At 31.8% G+C, this 21,571-nt stretch overlaps 1 protein-coding gene and 1 long non-coding RNA gene across 6 annotated transcripts in view; both read right to left on the bottom strand.

Moving 5' to 3' along the window:
- The window catches only part of wupA (troponin wings up A), a 31,778-nt gene extending 11,098 nt beyond the window's left edge, over positions 1 to 20,680 (bottom strand). For 2 of the 5 annotated variants that reach the window (XR_014179633.1, XM_081989130.1), the window contains exons 1-7: positions 20,560 to 20,680; positions 18,654 to 18,690; positions 17,452 to 17,580; positions 16,049 to 16,172; positions 13,953 to 14,053; positions 1,523 to 1,566; positions 1,323 to 1,464 (exon numbers count right to left, since the gene is read on the bottom strand). Coding sequence is in view for 4 of the 5 variants with exons in the window: in XM_081989130.1 (XP_081845256.1) it covers positions 1,323 to 1,464; positions 1,523 to 1,566; positions 13,953 to 14,053; positions 16,049 to 16,172; positions 17,452 to 17,580; positions 18,654 to 18,668 (555 nt within the window). In the remaining variant the exon portion in view is untranslated. Of the gene's footprint in view, positions 1 to 1,322; positions 1,465 to 1,522; positions 1,567 to 9,522; positions 9,624 to 12,005; positions 12,107 to 13,952; positions 14,054 to 16,048; positions 16,173 to 17,451; positions 17,581 to 17,746; positions 17,765 to 18,653; positions 18,691 to 20,559 lie in introns of all 5 variants that reach the window. The other 3 variants (XM_081989132.1, XM_081989131.1, XM_081989129.1) reach the window with 3 other exon arrangements.
- LOC145735287 (uncharacterized) lies at positions 7,698 to 9,516 on the bottom strand. The gene is made up of 2 exons (XR_014179634.1): positions 9,153 to 9,516; positions 7,698 to 9,120 (listed from the first exon to the last, which is right to left on the bottom strand). It is a non-coding gene; the product is annotated as an uncharacterized LOC145735287 (long non-coding RNA).
- Positions 20,681 to 21,571: the final 891 nt, after the last annotated feature.

Genomic DNA, 21,571 nt, shown 5'->3' with positions numbered 1-21,571 from the left:
TTGTTTAGACTGCAATCCATTGTTGAATGTCTGAAACTGGATTTCAAGCATTAAAAACAGTCCGGAAATCAAAACAAAGATTGTTGAGCGAAAAACCAATTTTTTATCACTAGAAATAGTCTAAAAGTTGATTTTTAAGGCAAAAATCAGTCACGTGACCTTCAGAAGGCCATTCTTGAAGATAGAATAATAGTAAATCTAAACCAGAAATGCTTGAAAGCGATCACGTGACTTAAAAATCCACTTTTAACTTGCCAAAGTCTAAAAATTCAAAGTTTGCTAGTTAGTAGCTATTTTACTATTCAAAATTTATCTGAATTTTAAAATCAGTCACGTGACCTTCAGAAGGCTATTCTTGAAGATAGAATTATGGTAAATCAAAACCAGAAATGCTTGAAAACAGTCACGTGACTTCAAAAGCGACTTTTAACTTGCTAAAATCTAAAAATTCAAAGTTTGCTAGTTAGTTGATATTTTTTAATCCAAAATTCAGAAATTACTTTACTGAGACTAAAGAGACTTCAACAGTTTATTTTCAAGATTTGAATTGGTGTACAATTCAATTTTCTGGACTAAAACAAGTCTAGAATTCAATTAATCACTGGTAACAATCCAAATTAAATTTTCAGACTAATTCCATTCTAAAAATTCGTATTCAAGATTATTATCGTAACACTTAGTGCCAATACTATTATAAATAGTCTTAAACTCGATTTTTTCGTCTTAAAGCACTAAAAACAGTCCGAATTTCTTTAAAATGCTCCAATTTTAATAGTTAAGAAGCTTGAAATTACATTTTCAAGACTATGAACAGTGTGCAAAGTGGTTTTCAGGCGTGATAAGTCAAAAACTTTGTCAAGATAGTCTTAAAACTCGATTTTTCAGACAGAAAGCAACTTTAAAGCACTAAACAAAAAGCACTAATAACTTAAAGGCACAACCTGTATTTAAGATTATTTTCAAGATTAAAATCTTGAAATGTGTCTTCAAATTATGAAAACTTACTTCAAATGCAAATTTTAAGCTTTTGATGTCACTTTTTGTTGGTTCAGAGTCACTTTTTAGTGTCAAATTGTCAAATTTGTCAGAAAACTTTGAAAACTGATTATAAAGAAAATTTTCCAAGGTAATTTTCTAGAGTAAAGTTTTTCATTTTGTCCGGAAACTATGAAAACTGCTCCAACGGTCTGACAGTTATGACAGAATTTTTCAGAAAATTGACATAATGCATATCAACTCATTTTTTGATGTGCTATCGAACGGTGAATTACTGACATTAAAAACTGAACCACCCTGTATACAAGTAGTATGATGAGTTTTACCTCTTTATCTTCCTCTTCAAGGGTGAATTCCTTCTTCTTGACCACCTTGAGTTGGTTACGGAAGTTGAATTCAGCCGCCTTCTTCTGAAGCTTGGCGAATTTGTTCTCGTATTTGGATACTTTCTTCAAAGTAGGCTTGACGCTGAAATTTTCCACAATAAAATTTAGTAAATGTCTTCTGTGGAGGTGGTTTGACTTACAATTTGCCTCTGAGGTCGTTAACTTGGCTGTTTAAGTCGGCGATCTATTATTAAAAAAAATTTATTAGAACAAATTCTGCATTGGTAAATACACTGGATGAACCAGATTTTTCGTATCAAACTCTAAAGGAATAACTTTAACCAAAAGCAGCTAATAATATTTTGCAAAAATTGCAGTTTTTAATGCTGATTTTGTCACTTTTGAGATATTTAATACGTTTTCAGGTCTCTTATTGGAGCGATGAGGGAAAGGAGTCTTCAAACTTTTTTAAATTTATATCACAATTTTTGAAATTAAGTTAAATTGCTCTAATGTAATCTTGCAGAGGATATAATTCCTTACAACTTTTCTCTTTTTCACTTCTTTGATATTTGTTCAAATAACCGAAATACATGTGGTTGAACTTGTTTAGTGTCTTTTAAAGCACTTTTTTGTGCTTTTACATGTTTTTGGAAAATATCTCACTGAAAAGGCCCTTTTAGGGGTCGTTTACAGACTGGGAGGTTCTGAAATGAGCTCCCAGTCTACACTCTACATTTTATTAGTTGGGTGAATAACCTGATTTTTTTCTGTTTTTAGGGACGTTCATTGATCTATTTAACAACATTTTTCATCAAATTTAACTGCCTGTATCTCCGTTGTTTGTAAAGCTACCTAAAGAAAATTTAATTCTCTGCAAGAGTGAAAATAAGCGTTTTTGGTCTACAGACACGTTTAAAGGAGATATTGGCCAAAAAGCGTAAAACTAAAATCTTCAACTTTAACTGTCTGTATCTCCGTTGTTTGTAAAGTTACAAAAAAATTAAAAAAAGCTACCTAAAGAAAATTTCATCCTCTGCAAGAGTGAAAATGAGCACTTTTAGTCTACAGAATCGTTTAAAGAAGTTATGGGCCTAAAATAACAAAACTGCAATTATAAAGTTTGAAAACTCCTCACCCTGATCGCTCCAGATAACAACATTTTTCTTCAACTTTAACTGCCTGTATCTTTGTTATTTGTAAAGCTAGAAAAAAGCTTAAAAATGCTTTCCAAAGGAAATTTTATCTTCTACAAGATGGCACTAAAGCATTTTTGGTTTACAAGTGCGTTTAAGGCAAAAATTTGCCACAAAAATGCAATTACAAAGTTTGAAAACTCTTAACTCTTATCGATCCAATAAACATCATTATTCTTCTTCAACTTTGAACTTAGAAAAGGCTTCAAGACGTAGATTTTCCTTTAAAGTTTGACACAAAAAACTTGGTTCACTCTGTATATGAAGGTCAACTGGCTTTTACTAGTTTTTGGTGATAAATAATTGTGTTTTTTTTTCATATAAAAGCCAGTGGACTGTTGTATTTAAACTAAACACAAAACATAGGTTAGTGCATGATCAACATCAATTAGGAAGCACAGTGCAGTGAAAAGGGTTAGTACGAAGAAAAGTGGGGTGAAACTAACAAAATCTAGGTAAAAAATCGTAGAAAACTGTTCAATTACAATGTAGTACAAAACTAACACTGGTCTATGGGTACACTAAAACTAGAGTACTAACAATAACAAAAATTATGTACACAGTTACACAGGTTGTCCTAAAAACTCGGTGTAAACACGGACAAAATCCAAAAATATTATAAAATTCAAAAAAGTGGTATATACAGGTAAAAAATCTTCAATACTTGCGTTAGCTTGCTTTAACAATGCGGTTAGCTTGGCCTTTAAAAAAAAAGGAAAAAATGTCATAAAATCACCCAGAAGCATCGCCATTTTTCAAAACGGGACCTGAAAAAAGCATGGCACTTCAAGCACTGAAGGTTCCGTTATTTTTTGTTTTTTTGTACACCATTTTATAGAAATGACAGAGATTTGGAACGTAAATGGGTGAAATATTTAGGACAGGCCGGAATACACGAAGCAATGAAGGGCCATGCCGTATATACAAAAAAACTTGTATTTTTTCTGCTTTTTTTTTGAGGTTAGATCACCAAAGCTTGGTTATTATAGACTAGGTGGTTGTAAATATTGTGACGTTTTGGCAGTATAATTAAGTCTTCATCAGAGATTCGTATAAAGAGAAAACAAAAGTTGATGATGGTTTTTATGAAGCAAAACGTTGGAACAAATATTCATAAACACTATTTTGTAATTTTTTTTTTTAAATTAATTCTTTGACACTATTTGTCTTCAAAAATACAGGAGGATTAAAAATGTGTAAACTGTTTAAAAATTGATTTAAGTTAATTAAATTTTAACATTTTTAACATTTTTACGCAACTTTTTTGTACACATTTTTAGAAAATTGTATTTTATTGATTTGTACCATGCTTCACTTTTTTTTATACCAAAATGACATTTTTGAAGAGTTTAAATCATTTTTCAAAATTTTTCGAAAATTTTCAAGTTTTTTTTAAATTCTAGCCGTTTCAAACGATAATTACTGGGTGGTCCAATTTTAAATGAGCCAATCAATTTGAGAACTATCAACTTCATAAAAAACGTAATTTTTCAAGTTAATTTCGAGTCACCCTGTATAAATATTCAATTACAATTTCAATGTCAACTTATTTGTCCTCATTGTATAGTACATAATATGCAGTGGATAATTAAATATATCATTTAATAAAAATCAATTTAATAAATGATTGATATTTTTTATTCCCCTGTATAGTGTTTTTCAAAAATTAACATAATTTGCCGTAAAACAAAAAATTTAAACTAAATTTGAACAATGCTCAATGTGGCAACGTAGCAGAAATTTAATTAAAAATTTAAAAAATGGTAAATTTGGCAACGTTGCAGAAATTCAGAAGCAAATTAGAAAAACGGTCAATTTGACAACGTTGCAAAATATTGAAGCTAAATTAGGAAAATTGTCAATTTAGCCACGTAGCTGAAATCTTGTCGTAAATTATAAAAAGTTCAATTTGGCAACGTTGTAAAAATTTAGCCGCAATTTAGGAAAATGAATAATTTGGCAACGTTACAAAAAACTGAAACTAAATTAGGAAAATGATCAATTTGGCAACATTACAAGAAAAGTTAAACTAAATTAGGAAAATGGTCAATTTGACAACGTTGCAAAAAATTTAAACTAAATTAGGAAAATGTCGATTTGGCAATGTTGCAAAAATTGAAATTGATTTTGAACAACGCTCAATGTGGCAACGTTGCAGAAATTTAGTGGTAATTCTGAAAAATCGTCAATTTAGTAGCTACTCTCTAAAAATTGAGTAGTGAAATATGAAAATGGTCAATTTGGCAACGTTGCAAAAAATTAAAACTAAGTTAGGAAAATAATCAATTTGGCATCGTTGCACAAATTTAGTAAAAAATTTGAAAAGTGGTTAATTTGGCAACGTTGCAAAAAACTGAAACTAAATTAGGACCAAAAAAACTAAATTTAAAATAGAAAAGTTCCTAAATCCCCAACAAATGAATAAATGAAAAATTTTGACAAAAAAACACCCTGTATATTTGGTATACATTAGTAAATAATTTACAAAATATGTTGATATTTTTATACGGGGTAGAACAGGTTTTTGATACCAAATTTTAAGGGATTAATTTCAAAATCAAAAATACAGAGTGTTGACAAATTAAATGATAGAGAAAGTATTATGAATAGAGCGAGGTAATAAACCTTTTGTAAAGGAAAAACTTAACTAAACTTCATTAAAATTTAAAACGATTTTATGAGTGAAACACCCTGTATTTTAGCAACAACAACAAAAAAGCTATAGAGTTATTTTTTTGCAGGTTTAAATGCAAATAATGTAAACACACTGTGTATTTTTGGAATCAAATAATATATAAGGTGTTGCTGTTAAAAAAAAGTGGGTGATTAAAGTCTTACAACTTTTTTTAACTGTCATACTATAATAGCAATTAAAATCCCTGATGAAGACTTGGTTGTAGTGTCGAAACGTTTACAATCACCTGAATAAATTAGTTCAAATTGAATACAGGCTTTTTAATACAGGGTGGATGAATATTAAAAAAAAAGCATTGTTAAAACAATTAGTGCAATAATTGAGAAACTTTCCGATTTTAATTGTTAACAATCTACGACATCCTTAAATTAGTTCCGTCTAATTCTACAGGATGTCAATTATTCTACTTTACTCAGACGCTTCATGTGGGTTTTTTGCACGTAAGTCGTTTATTATTTACAATTGGAGACCTACAGTCTGTTAAAACTAAGATTGCAGTGACGTGGTTGACGTTTGGCTAGAAACTACCATAATGAGTTAAATAGTTCAGTCACTGTAACATTATCTTTGACAGACTTTAGCGAATTTTGCTGATTCGCAGGGGTTTATGAGAACGTAGATGATCGACAAAAGCGCAAACAAAAATTTTGATCACTCAGCTTTTTCGTTTTTAGGGGCCACGTCTCATAAAATCTACAAAAATTGGTAACTGCTGCAGTTCGCGAGATCCAGACAGTTTTTTTGCGATAATGAAACGTGAAGATGAGCATGATCTAGAGCAGAGCTACGTGGTTCTTGGTGGACAGTTACCAATTTTCCGAAAGTCCCCTATAGAGTGGTACCACCATGAACTACCTCCATCCATTTATGGGAAAAGCGTGAAAAGCGACAGTTTTCCAAAATTTGACAGCATACCAAAACCATAAACTCTGTATTTTTGTTCAATTTATACCAGCAGAAAGAACACAACGTAAATACGTCAAAAATTGTAATTTTTTTACCGTTTTTATTTCCTAATGTGGAATAATACAAAAAATTTTGGTCTAGAGAAACATTTAAAAACAAAATATTGGCCAAAAACCACAAAACTAAAATTTTCAAATTTAACTGCCTGTATCTCCGTTGTTTGTTATGCTACAAAAAATGTAAAAAATGCCATCTGAAGAAAATTTCATCCTCTACAGGAGTGAATATAAGCATTTTTGGCCTAAAAAAGTGTATAAAGAAGATATTGGCCAAGAATCACAAAACTAAAATTATATAGTTTCGAAACTCTCAACCCTCATCGCTTTAATAAACATCATTCTTCTGCAACTTTAACTGCCTTTATTTTTGTTGTTTGTAAAGCTATAGAAAATGTAAAAAATGCTACTAGTAGGAAATTTTATTCGCTGCAAGATTGCCAATAAGCATTTTTGGTCTACAAGTACGTTTAAGGAAAATATTTGCCATTAACCGCAAAACTGCCATTAGAAAGTTTTGACCCTCATCGCTCTAATATAACTTAAAAAATACCATAAACCATCATATTTCTTTAATATTTGAAAAACTCCTAAGAAATATGAGCTCAACGTTTTGACAGCTGACACTTTACTGTGACATAATGTTTTGAAATTGCAATTTGACAGTTGACAGTCTTTCTCTATGATCCCTTAAAAATGTATTTATTACTTACTACAATACTACAGAATTTTGTCATATTTTTGCGCCACTCTGAATGTCAGTAAACAGACTTCTTTTCAAATATTATAAAGTGATTTGGAATGTATTTTCTATTAATTAACTTTTAATGTCTTTACCGGGTTACAATTTTTAGTAATATAAATAATTTTTAAACATACAGATGATGATTTTTGGTATTTTTAAGAAAAAGAATGATGTTTATTGAATCGATGAGGGTTGAGAGTTTTGAAACTATATAATGTGTCTAATATTTGAAAAACTCCTGACACTATAATTCATCTGAATGTAATTATGTAAAATAATTATATGTGAAAGAAATGAAACGGCATTTTTGACACTTTCTGTCATAGTTGAGCTGTCAAATTTCAAATCATCGCTTTAATACATGAAAACTGTCAAAATTTTGAGCTCATATTTCCCAGCAGTTTTGCAAAATATTACACACTAATTCATCTGAATTATGTAAAGCAGTTATTTGTAAAAAGAATCGAAGGACATTTTTGAAAATTTCTGGCACAGTTGTCAAATTTGACACATTTCAAAAACACACATATAATTTGACGTAGTATCCAAAGGAGCAATCTACGGGGTGTTCCATTTAAACTATACTATCGACATTAACTTTTGGTATTGCTGTCACATTTTTTGGACTGGGTTTATGCGAAAATGGATCGCGGCAATTCATCTTGGTCCACCCGGTATATCTCTAATTTTACAACACTTTGAGCGGCTTCTGCCTGATACCTCGTAGTCTCTCTTGCGAACATCGAGTTCCAAATCCCATTTCTGCTCTTCAATAAGGTAAATACGGTCATAGTACCCTTTAATGACCCGCTTTAGGTTCTCTGAAATGGACAACAACGGAACCACCAATTATTTACCCGAAAATCGTGTTTAGGTCACCCCCATGAAGCATTTTCTTGTCTGTTAGTGTGAGTTTGTCTATACAGGGCGGTCCAATTATCATTTCCAAAACCGTAAAAGTTACAATTTGAATTTAGTCCGTTATTTTAAATGCATTGCACACTTACTCATTATGGCCCTTCCCAGTGTAAAACATTTTTTTGTTTGCCTGGAATAACTAAAAGTTTGGCAACATTGCACTACTAGTACTCAATTAAGCTTTGCCAATACCTTCCAAATACACCGCACATTTTGGCAACGTCGCACTCAGTTTAAGAGTTTTCGCGGTTGCGCAAACTACCTGTGGGCCTGTTTTGAGCTATAAACCAAATTGCAATTTTAGCTTTGATTCTTAATAACTCCTTTATTTGCCAATCTACGCGTAAAGGGCACTGAAGACAAAAAGTAGCCAAGACTCTAAGGTTTCCAAAAATATGCGATCATGGCTTATACAGTTTGCCCGCCAGAGGGCGTCAAAGTTGAAAATAGTAGTTGAGTCACCCTGTATGCAATTTCAGTGGAAATTTTACCGTTCAAAGTGCAGATTCGCTTTTTTTGAGGGATTTTGAGTCGTTTTTGTTTTCACACTTTCTGACGTATTTCCACCAGTTTGGGAGATATGGAGGAAAATACATTTTGAGTTTCATCAGAAGTTGCAATAACCTCAAAACTTTAACAGTGAATATCTCAGCCATTTTTAATAGTTACTACTGCGTAAAACCACTCAAAAAATCCTGTTTTTTCTCTCCTCACCGTGGTGTGCACCAAAAACTAATTTAGTGGTATAAGGTGAGGAAAAAAATTGAAAATTTATTTGAGTCACCCTGTATGCAATTTTTAAGTTAGAATGTTTTGATTTGCACTACTGGAAAGAGGATCTCAAGACAGTTAATTTGAATGGTTCAACCTCCCTGAACTCCCAAAAATAATCGAGTTACAGGATGTTCAAATTTCAAACTACAGTTTCAACTGATTTGAAAATTTGTTGCTTCAAACTAGTTTTTGCTAAATAACTCAGAAACGGTAAAAGTTACGAAAAATTTGAAAGAGGTCAAAAATGTTCCTAATCACCTCCTTAGTTCAGCACAGTAAGTTTTCAGGACCGTTTCTGCTTCCAGTATACAGGGTGTGCTTAAAAATTATGGTTATTGGCTGTTTTTGATTACCCTGTACGCAATTTTTCAGATATAATTTTTTACATTACACCACTGGAAACAGCAGCTCAAGACGGTTAATTTGAGTGGTTCAACCTCTCTGAACTCCCAAAAATAACCGAGTTACAGAGTGCTGAAATTTCAAACTACTACTAACTTAGCTCACTCTGGAAGTTTCACAATTCCTCAGTGCCGCTACTATACAATTTGGCATATTAGCGCAAGAAAATAGTGCGACGTTGTCAAAACGTACATTTTTCAGTAAACCGGGAAAAGATTCATGGAATCAAATTCACTGATATTTTGAAACTAGGTATTTTACGACGTTGCCAAACTTCTAGCTTTTTACAGGCAAAAAGTTTTTAAACACTAAGGAGCAAAATGAGTTTGTACGATTTAAAAATAGCAATTGGACTACCCTGTAATATGTGGATGCGGTGTTAAAATGCGATACTAATTTCGGTCTGGACTTGAGTAAAAATTTTGGAAAATCATGCAAAATGTGTGCGCTACCAATTTTTTTGAATTTTATAGTTTTGGACCCTAAAACCGACTCGTTTTGACGGTACCTCGTAGTCTCTCTTCCTAACTTCGCGTTCCAAATCCCATTTCTGTTCCTCGCAAATGTACATACGGTCATAGTACTCCTTTATTATTCGTTTTAGGGTAGCTGAAATTTGAAATAACGGAACCACCAGTAAGTATTAGAGGTATCTTGTAAGGCAGTTTATCCCCGATTTTTGTGTTTTTTTTTTGTATAGCAAGCTGTAGAGAAACGCAACCTATTTTTGGCCACTATAATCAAAAATAGACTGTTTTTCTCTAAGTGTCAATCGTATATGTCAAATGTACTTTAAAACCCAGTCATCTAACCATAAAAAACATACATGTGTGCAGACAAAATCAGTACTGAATAATATGACATAAATATGATTGTAGATGCAAAAAGAGTACGAAAAAACTTTAGTTTAGTCACGTGACAATTTAATCATCTTTGAGTGAGTAGTTGGGACTTGTAATACGGTCACGTGACGCTAAAAAAATTAAGTTCGTGTATACGACAAGAAATACAACAAAAAATTGAATTTTAACAGAATCAGGTGACCTTAAAATTAATTCTTGTCCTTACATTGAAATTTAGTCCTTTGATGGTCTTGAGAACTAAAAATATTCGAAAATTTTGTTGAAAAACTGAAAGTCACATGACAACAAAATATTTTTTGAGAAATCAAATTTTGAGAGAGACATTTGAAAATTTTGACGTTTTAAAAGTTACGTTACATTAATATGTATTAACATTTAAAAATTTTACTTTTGCTTGTCAAAAAAATTAGTTTTTTGCAGAGTCACGTGACCTTAAATATTATAAATTCAGGTTAGAGAATGTCCCACAATGAAAATTTGCCTCTTTGATGCTTTCCAGCCAAAAAATATTCAAAATTTTTGTGAAAAATTGTAGTACCGTCACGTGACAATACATTCAATTTTAAGCATTTAGAAAGTCATAAAATCTACGTGTCACCTGACTATAAACATTCAAAATTGCGAAGGTTTCCTTGAATATTGAATCTTTTAAACTTCAAATTAAATTTTAACTGCAGGTCACGTGATATTAACTAAATCATTTCTAAGCTTTAGAAAGTCAGAAAATTTATAATTTTGACACAGTCACGTAATTTAAAAAGTTTTAATTCAATCTTGTCAATTGTGCTATAATTTTAAATTTAACCTTTCCAGGTTTGGAGCCCTAAATTATAGCTGGACATTGTAATACGGTCACGTGGTCAGAAAAATTCAAATTCAAACTTTAGAAAGTCGTGTAAAGTTCAAAATTGTGACATTTTGAAACAGTCACGTGACTATAAATATTCAAAATTGCGAAAGCTTACAATTGAATATTTTAATCTCCAAATCATTCAAATTTTAAATGCAAAATTGTAATACAGTCACACGGTTCAAAATTTTGACATTTTGAAACAGTCACGTGACATTAAAAATTGTAATTGGAACTTGAGAATAATAGTCACGTGAGCTGAAAACTTTAAGATTCCAAAAGTTTTACCGTTGAGAATTTTCAAACCAAAATATTTCAAATTTCATATATTATTTTTAATTTTTAATTTATTTTGCTTTCAACAGTCAGAAAATTCAATATTTTAAAACTTCACGACAGTCACGTGACATTTTAAAAGAGTCACGTGACTATAAAAAAATTATTGAAACCTCTAACTGAAAAATGTAGTACAGACACGCGACATTAAAAATTAATTTTTAATAAGCTTTATCAAGGCAGAGTGTTTAACGATTTGACATTTTGAAACGGTCACGTGACCTGAAAAATTCAAAATTACAAAAGTTTTACCTTTGAGGAGTTTAAAACCAAAATATTCCAAATTTCATATATTATTTTTCATTTTTTTATTTTTAAGAAAATTCAATATTTTATAATTTCAGAATTGATATTATAAATTTTATTTGAACTGTCTTGCAAACCTGTTTAACGTAATTTATTATTAATAAACAATAATTTAATGTTTCTATGAGTTAAACTTTGTCAAACTAGTTTTTGTTTCAGGGAGGTTTTGTATTTTTTTTATTTACTTTTTTAACTTTTTAAAGACGAAATTATTCAGTCCTGCTTTTGTTGTTTTTGTGTACTTTGGTATGCATGTAGCTGTAAATAAGTTGAATATAAAAAAAAATAAGAAAAATATTTAAAAGTGATATAGTAAAAAGGACAATTTGCGGGGATAACGACTAAATTACCAAAAAAATCTACAGGTGCCGATTCTCCAGGTCAAATTAAGAGAATTTTTATTTACTCATAGCTTTTGCAAATATATACAGAGCGGGTCCAATCTACTTCTCAGTCAGAAACAACATTGTTTGTTTCACTAAAAATGTATTAATTAAACTAAATTGACCAAACAAATTGTTTCTGATCGGAACTCTAAATAAACGCATTCTAGGAATATGGCTGCCTATTATTGTAGTAACAAAAAAAAATCCAGCTGATATCAGGTAGAATATTATAGAATATCAACTGAAATACCTCTGCAGCTTTTATTCGCTCTATAACTTCTAAATCATATTTATCCCCTTCTAGTTTACAAATTCTTTGGTAGTAGCTTTGGCAAATTGTTTGAAGCTCCGCTAAAAGAAAACACCTTGTATGTAAAATGTACGATCGACGCTCAATTGGAAAGTTAATTAGGCAATTTGGCAACTCTGTACAAAATGTACACTTTTTGAACAGTACAGGGTGGGCCAACTTTGGAAATGCATGTGTAAGAGTTTTTAGAGTGATACCTTAGTGAGAAATTGTGCAACACTGTATTTTACATCATCACAAGTCAGGATCACAGGTTGATCTCAAAAACGGAAAGAGAGATCAAGCTTAATGTTACAGGGTGGCTAAAACTCATCAGTCATATATCGAATATACAGTTTTGACGTAAACCACTTTGTTTTGTTGCAAAAAACTGAAATTTTCAGAAATTATCCCACAAATCGAGTATTTGACAGTTTGCAGCATTTTGACATATAGAACTAGCTTCAAAGAACACAGATACACGTCACGATTGTTCATTTTCTACTCATGAACCTATAAACAAACATTTAATATGATGTACAACAGTATTAACTATAACACTGCGTTTAAGCAAGTTTTGTAGTTTTATAGCTTGATGGAGTGGTATTTGACAGTTTGAAGCATTTTGACATATGAAACTAGCGCCAAAGACCACAGCTTCATGAATCATCTGTCAAAAATCCTTCTTATAGAGCTCTAAAGGACATTATATATATAAATTTTTACTAATTGTACAAGTTTTAAGAAAGTTTTATAATTTTATAGCTTCATGGGAAAGATTTTGATGATTTTCAAATTTATGACAAATTGAAATATGCTTAAAAAAAACAGATACACAACTCGGTTATTTTGACAGGTACGTCAAAATGACACCTGAACCAATTAAATGTCCGAACTTTAAGCTTTCAGAAACTGTAGTAACGCAAAAGTGTAGCTGCTAGAGTTACGACACTAGAGGGCGTTAAACCCAGAAAACTAAAATGCAACTTAACCTAAATTTGCAACACTGTATGTGACTTATTTTGTGCTAGTTTTTAAAATGCAGTGTTGCACAATTTCTCTAAAAATCCCACGCATCAACAATGATTTGATCCACCGTGTATGATAATATACAGTGCAAGAAGCATTCTACTGATTAGCTTTTTTTTGCTACTGTGTGTACCATGAATGCGCTGTTGCCAATCTACCTGAAAATCTCTGAGTTCTACTTCTATTTCAAGATCGTATATTTCCTATTTTCTAGATCAATGAGACGTCTATAGTATTGCTCGACAACCTGCTTTACGGTACCTAAAAAATGTTCACCGACTTTTCTTAGAAAAATGGGGTGGTGTGTTAAAAACAAAAAAAAAGTGAGTAAACCCGATAGAACTGTGTATGAGTAAGCAAAAAAATTGTTTTTAATTACAATAAGAGGGCGCTTTTATGCTTCACCTGAAAGTTTCTCATTTCTACTTCTTTTTCTAGATCATATTTCGAATTTTCTAGTTCAATCAGACGTCTATAGTATTGATCGATGACCTGTTTTACCTGACCTAGAAAGAGGTAATTCATACGTTTTGGTGTTGGAAGAACATGGTAAAGTGTTAGGTAGAAAGATGTAGTAAAGTAGTGCATTAAACCGCCATTAACTGTATAAAAAAACGTGCATTTTCAAAAAAAAAAGTCAAAAAGCAAAGACAGGTCCACCAAGACTGTTAAAAAAATCTTTTTGGTGGAATGCCAAATTTCAAAAAAATATTATACAGTTTCAGCCGTTTCTTTTATCTGTCGTTTTTCAACCATTTTAACACTGGACAGTCCTTCATAAAGCAACTGTCAAGTGTCAAAACGAGTCGTTAGTCTGAGCATAGTGGAGAAAATAGCGATAGTAAACGTGCAATTCGGTTATCTCTCGTTCCTTCTAACCTCATAGTCTTTCTTTCTAACGAGGTATTCCAAATCGAATTTGGCATCTTCCAGTTTGTTTATTCTATCGTAATAATGCTTGACCGTACTCTTTATTTGTTCTGTATATCGTAAAAATAACAGTTTAATAATAGATCAAGTGTGTAACTCTTAATACTTAACCTCAACAACACTGAACTGTTCTGTCATTAACTGACAGTTTTTGATTAGAATTGCCTGATACAATAAAATGGCCAAAGAAACGCTAATCATCCCGTTGATTATCACATTTAAATAATAATCTTAGAAGAATGAAATAACTTATTTTTTAAGTCTTGAGGATGCGCAGAATAGTCAAAACGTTCACTGTAGTACACAATAAACTGTATGACAAAAAAGTGACTAAAAATATCTTAGAGGGTGTAGAAAGTAAATGTTAAGTCCTTGCCATTGTGTTGCCAGATCACTTTCACCAATGATTTACCCAGAATTTCAATTTTAAAAACCTTTTAAAAAAGTTCCTAAACTTTTGACTGTAAAGCACTTTAAATCATCCAGAAATGCTTTAAAATTGTCAACTGAATCTATAATCTATCTGGGAATATCAAAAACGTTTAAAAACACCCCAAAAATGACAAGGGAGCTCTACAAGTGGTTTCAAACTTTTCAATAATTTTTTGAAATTGCCATAAGCCTTAATTTGGAATTTTTCAATGTCATTGGACTGTAAAACACTCTAAATCATCCAAGAAAGCTCTAAAATTTTCAAATGACTCTAAAATCAGTTTGGGAATGCTAGAAACCTCTAAGAACATCCAAAAAATGACAAGAGAACTCTACAAGTGGTTTCAAACTTTTCAATAATTTTTTGAAATTGCCATAAGCCTTAATTTGAAATTTCTCAATTGTCAGAGAAGTGTAAAGCACTCTAAATCATCCAAGAATACTCTAAAATTTTCAAATGACTCTAAAATCAATTTGGGAATGCTAAAAACCTCTAAGAACATCCAAAAAATGACAAGAGAACTCTATAAGTTGTTTCAAACTTTCCAATAATTTTTTGAAATTGCCACAAGCGTTAATTTGGAATTTTTCAAATGTCAGAGGGGTGTAAAGCACTCTAAATCATCCAAGAATACTCTAAAATTTTTAAATGACTCTAAAATCTATCTGAAAATGTTAGAAACCTCTAAGAACATCCAAAAAATTACAAGAGAACTCTATAAGTTGTTTCAAACTTTTCAATAATTTTTTGAAATTGCCATAAGCCTTAATTTGGAATTTTTCAAATGTCAGAGGGGTGTAAAGCACTCTAAATCATCCTAAAATACTCTGAAAATGTTAGAAACCTCTAAGAACATACCAAAAATGAACTTTCCAATATTTTTTTGAAATTGCCATATGAATTTTTCAATTGTCAGACATCTGTAAAGCACTCTAAATCATCCAAGAAGGCTCCAAAATTTTCAAATGACTCTAAAATCAATTTGGGAATGTTAGAAACTTTTCAATAATTCTTTGAAATTGCCATAAGCCTTAATTTAGAATTTTTCAGTTGTCAGAGGGGTGTAAAGCACTCTAAATCATCCAAAAATACTCAAAAAATGTTAAAAACCTCTAAAAACATCCCAAAAATTACAAGAGACCCCTCTAAAAAAATTTTCAAATTTTTCAACAATTTTTTGAAACTGGCCTGGAATTTTACAATTCTCAGAGGTTTTCAAATCATCCAAGAATACTTTAAAACTAGCAAATGCGTGTGTGTTGGAAAATACATTAAAATTGAATATTTATTGGTATATATGTTTACAGATTATACCAAAATCATATGACAGAAATTTCGAAAAATAGTGCTGTAAAGGCAATTAGAGTAAGTTTATACTACAAGGGTTGTCTAGGCAACACAATGGTCAAGTTTTTGTCAAAGACTACTTTTTTGTCCTTTTTATGGCAAAACTAAAAAAAAAATTTTATTGTAAAACTAAAAAAAATTTAAAAACTTTTTTTTAGTGTAAAACTTTAAAAATACACAGTTCAGTGAGGAGGCAAGCACAATACTAAAATTTTGAGGTGTGTAGAGAGTAGAAAGTTTGCACAAAAAAAAAGAAGAAACCTACCTTCATTAGCGTCGTCGATGAGTTTAGGTTTGCCGCATCGTTCTTCAATGATGCGCCTTCTTTCAGCAGCTTTCCTTTCCTGCTCTTTCTTCAACTCTTCAGCGGCTTTCTTTCTCAACAGTAACTAGAAAACAACCAATTTTCAGCACAGCGCAGTGTAGCCAACCCCTTAAATGATACGTAATTTCCCCAAAAGCGTTGCCAGATTTCAAGAAAATTCCCCAGAAGTTTTGCTTTCTTATACTTTGCAAGAGTCCTGTTATTACGCCACGTAATGTGGATTTGCTGGTCGTTGCATTTTTAAAACATTTTTAGACTGTCTAAAATTACTAGGAAAGCTTTAGGTAGCATTTTTGACTACTCAAAGACATCAAGCTTCAATTTGACGCTTTAAAACAATAAAAATGCTTCAAGTCGCTGTTTTTCCTGTCTAAAATTATCAGGAATGCTTCAGACAGCATTTTTGACTACTCAAAGACATCAAAAACCTTTTGGCTTTAATTTGACACTTTAAAGACAGTAAAAAGGCTTCAAATAGCTGTTTTGACTGTCTAACATTATCACGAAGGTATCAAGCAGCATTTTTGACAATTAAGGAGATCAAAAGCTTTCCGACTTCAATTTGACACTTTAAAGACAGTAAAAAGGCTTCAAGTAGCTGTTTTGAGTATCTAACATTATCACAAAGGTTTCAAGCAGCATTTTTAACAATTTAAGTAAACCAAAAGCTTTTCAACTTCAATTTGACACTTTAAAGACAGTAAAAAGGCTTCAAGTAGCTGTTTTGACTGTCTAAAATTATTAGGAATGCTTCAGGCAGCATTCTTGACTACTCAAAGACATCAAAATCCATCTGGTTTCAGTTTGACACCTCAAAGACGGTAAAAAAGCTTCAAGTAGCTGTTTTGACTGTCTGAAGGTATGACGCTGCATTTTTGACAATTTAAGGACATCAAAAGCTATCTAACTTCAATTTGACACTTTAAGGAAAGTAAAAATATCATCAAAAATGTGTCAAAATGATCAAAATATGTCTACAATAGACAGTTACACGTTACAACTGCCAAAAAACAAGTCATGAAACTATAAATTCATAAAAATATTATTTACACTGATTGTATTGCTTTTAAACAAGTTTTAAAGTTTTATAGCTTCATGGAGTGGTATTTGACACTATTCGGGTTTGGAATATGATTGAAATAATCTAGATACACGTCACAACTCTCAAATTTCCCAAATGTAGATAATTTTCTCCAGATCTGGCAACACTGATGTTAAGAGCGGAAAGTACATCCTTGCCGCTTCATTGTAAAAGTGGCATAACGTACTTTCAGCTCAGAAAACGGTACTTTTTCGTCATCAAAAAACTAGTTTTCCAGATGGAAAATTCATGTAAAACTTACTCTAAGTTTCTTCTTTCTTTCGGGGGTCATGAAACCTTTCTTAGCCTTCTTCTCTTTGGAGGCTGCCTCCATACGGGCACGAACTTCGGCCCTCTTCCTCTCGATTTCAGCCTGTTTCCTCTTCTTTTCCTAAATAGTTGGGAAAAAGGTTGGTTTAATTAGCTATACTAACCTTAAAACGGTACCTATGCGGGATTGGGTTAAGTTGGGTTAGGTTAAGGAATTTTGAATCTTGAAAATTGAAAAAAAAAGGGAGAAAAATGGATGCTGGTAGGTTTATTGGATAGTTACGTGCCTCTTCCAACTTCTTTTTCTGGAAAAAAAAGAAAAAAAACGTTGTGTTAGAATTTGCTGCCACTTATTGATTGTATAATATACAGGGTGAGTCATTAATCAAATATCAGCACAAAATATGCCAATGTGAATCACCCTGTATGAATAGTACTTTTGTAAGTTAACAAAACCAGATTTGTTAAATTATTCAGGTTATTCTTGAAGTGTGTTAATATTAGTAAAAAGTGTAATATTTGTGTAAAGTTTCCTCTCAAAAGTGTTTGTGTATAGATTTAAGAGATAATAAGAACTTTGAATTCGTGTTTTTTTAAATTTAAATACAATTTGTTATTATTTATGCTATTTATTATCTGAATTTTGAAATTGTATTGAACTAGTAAGAGTGAAATTAGTGTTATTTCCAAGAGTGTATCAGAAAAATTACAGAAAATTATGATTTACTTACTAAAACTAGTTGAAAAGTGTAAGTAAAGAGTTGATTTAAATCACACAAAAAATATCATGCAATTAGACTAAATCACACATTAAATTATATAAACTTACTGAAGCCATTACTCGTACTATAATAGTATTTTCAATTAAAATACAGGACCATACTATTCCTGTATAGTTGCAAGTAACAACAAACTACAACGAAGCAATAATATATACAGCATTATACTATTTTAGACTAAAAAAAAAGCCCAAATAAAATACTATTCAGTCCACTTTTCGTCCATAATCGAGTAGACAATAGTAAAACAAGCATGCAGATGGAATATTTACCTTTTTAAGTTAAGAGGCATGCTACACTGCTGCTTTATACTGTAGATTGAAGAAGATACATGAAAAAAAAAAAAAATAAAAAATTTAGTAAAATCTGTCAAATGTTTGTGATAATTAGTAAAATTGTGACCTACTTACCTAACCTCATCGTCCGCCATTTTGAAAAAGGGGTTTGCTGTTCTGAAAACGATACGAAAAGTTGAGTTTTTGGTTAGTGTATACCAAGTGGTTCAAAATGGTGGTGATAGTGAGTTTTACCAAAAAAATTATTTTATTTTTTAAAATTATTTTTAATTTTTTCGATAGTTTTTTCTGTCGTTCTACCCGAAATTTGCTTGAATTATTAAGAAAATTAGCAAAAATTATCACAAAAAAAAAAAAAAAAAAAATTCTGTGGCTGTGGATGTAAATCTACTTAAAAAGCAAATGTAATTTTGGATGAAATTCGTTTAAGTAGTTTACTTGTTTAATTTAGATAATCCATCAGTATACAGGGTGTCAAGAACAAACCAATCTTATAATTTTTCAAATGTCAAATCTACGTCAAATTCTAGGCCTTCTTGATGTAAAATGTTTGTATCGATATTCAATTGTTTTTGCTCTAGCAGCCGTACTTTGACCATGCCCCTCGAAAGAGAAATTCCCAATTTGAGCGAAATTTTGGTGCATTTTTCCAGAAAATCATCCATAACTCGCTTATTTGAAACACCCTGTATTAAACCACTGTATAGCGAAAGAAAACTAATGAATGGGGCTATCACGTGACGTTGAGTGTGCACGGCTAAGTTGCCCCGTTTAGACGCTAGAGGGCGTCAAAATTGACTCTCGTTTTTTACAGTTTTTGCTCAATATCTCAGGAACGTTTCAGGTTAGAGATCTGAAATTTCTACCACAAATGCTATTTGATGGCATGCAACTTTTACCTTCTATACACTTTTTTGGTACTACGCACCGTTTGACCTTGAAAAATTAAAAACTAGAATTGTCAAGAAATTTCTAGGGTGATACCTTCTGATTTTTTCAATCAACTTCCGGTTAAACCGAAAGTGACAAAAAGATGAAAATATTTTTAAAACATAACACTCATCAAGTTTAATTTGAAATTTTCAAATTTCTATTAATATTGGACACTTAGTTAACTATAACAGTGCTTTTAAGCAGGTTTTGTAGTTTGACAGCTTCATGGAGTTGTATTTGACAGTTACCATCATTGTGACAGATCGAAATATATCTACATTAGACAGTTACACGTCACAACTGCCAAAAAGTAACTCATTAAACTATAAAATACTTAACAATATGATTTACACTGACTGTATGGATATGGAATAGTATTTGATAGTTTCTTTCTTTGATAGTTTAAGTTTATCTTTAAATTTTTTTCTTTAAGTTTATCTTCTTTTTAATTTAATTTCTTTGTCTACCTCTGTATACACACAAACCCCCTCACACCCCCCCTGACCTTCCTTCGGAAGGGGGGGGTGAGGGGGTTTGTGAACGTGTTGAAAGGGTTTTAAAAAAATTTAAAAGTTTCAAATTTTCCAATTTTTTTCTAGACCTGGCAACACTGGTTATACATTACAACACGGCAACGTAATTAATTTTCTTGGCCAATTATTTATTTACGTCCGCGTTGGCTGCACCATTCAGTATATTTATAGCGAAATTTGAAATGGGCACAGCCGATAATCCGAAAACGAGACTGCCCAAAAATAGATCCTGGAACGCAGCCAAAAATGCACATGACCACCTAATTTGGTTACTCCCAAATTTTTACGCGCGGTATTACGTTACCGAATTCTGAATTTACGTCTTAACTTACTGATTTTTAGTATCTCGTAAACTTAAAAAAAAAACTGACTAAAAAAAACCACCTGCACATTGCATTCACACCAATTAACAGAAATTGTCATACAATCTGTCAAAATGACGTAAATAGTGCAAAAATTCAATTTTTGGTATTCCAATACCTACCAGACACTCAACTCACTAGAACACCACTAAAAACCACCACCGGTAATTACGTAATACCATTTTTTTTTGACATACCTGTTTTGCGATGGAAAAATATGAGCAGCTTCTCAGGGGGCCCTGTGCTGACTGTGGGTCGCCCAGTTTTCCTCCAAGTCCCCCACAGGTAGCTCCCCCACCACTCAAAACACTCAGCTACGTTCGCAATTTCCTGGACTGTCTCGAACTTTTCCGACAATAGCTGCGTGTTTTCCACTGCGACTGTCCCGCTTAAGTCAGTTGGGAACGTGGCTGGACGGTTTACTGAAACGAGAAATAGCCAATGGGGAGAGTTAAATTTAGTTTTGGGATTTTCCAGAAATAGCTTTTAAGGCGACTTAATACGGTCTTGGAGGAATGTTGGGGATTGATTGTGGTATTAGGTTAAACAGTTTCGTTTTCCTAGCAAAGCCAAGACAATTGTTAGCAAATTTTAATTTAAAAATTGTCCTTGATTAGCTTGAAAATTAATAGTTACTTTTCTACAAAAAAAATCTTTTTTTTTTTAAATCTGAATGTGACCCTGTCCAATGGCAAAACTCATTTAACTCACATTCTACCGATATATTATTAATCATTCCTTCAAGGAACTCTTAAAGATTCCTTAGCAAAGGAATCCTTGAAGCTACCTTGGCATTTTCATCTAATAGTGCATTTCTTAAGAAGTAATGAACTTCTGGAGAGTTAAAAAAGCATTGAAGGTGTTGGACTCTTTTTGAAGCACTTTGGAAGCTTTGAAACTACTTTAGAAACTTACCGAAGCCTTTAGACTGTCTTGAGAGCTTCCACACAAGTTGAAGATCATTTGGAATCTGTCAGACTGTTTTTAAAGACTTTCAACTGCTTTTTGGAGTTTCTGCAGTGTTTTGAAATCTTTTTAGACTACTTTAGGAGCATTGAAGGTTCTGGTCTGCTTTTAAGACATTTTTGAAACTTTTGGAAGCTCTTAAACTGCTCTAAAAGCATAACGAAACTTTTAGACTGTTTTGGAATATTTTAGAGCTTCTAAGACTGTCTGACTGTCTGTTTTAAAACATTTTTAGACTATTTG

This window comes from Ips typographus, linkage group LG11 (assembly GCF_016097725.1).
Source record: "Ips typographus isolate SLU linkage group LG11, UJ_Ityp_2.0, whole genome shotgun sequence".
In the NCBI taxonomy this organism is placed as follows: Eukaryota; Metazoa; Arthropoda; class Insecta; order Coleoptera; family Curculionidae; genus Ips; species Ips typographus.
This window is presented reverse-complemented; position numbering and strand designations above follow the sequence as displayed.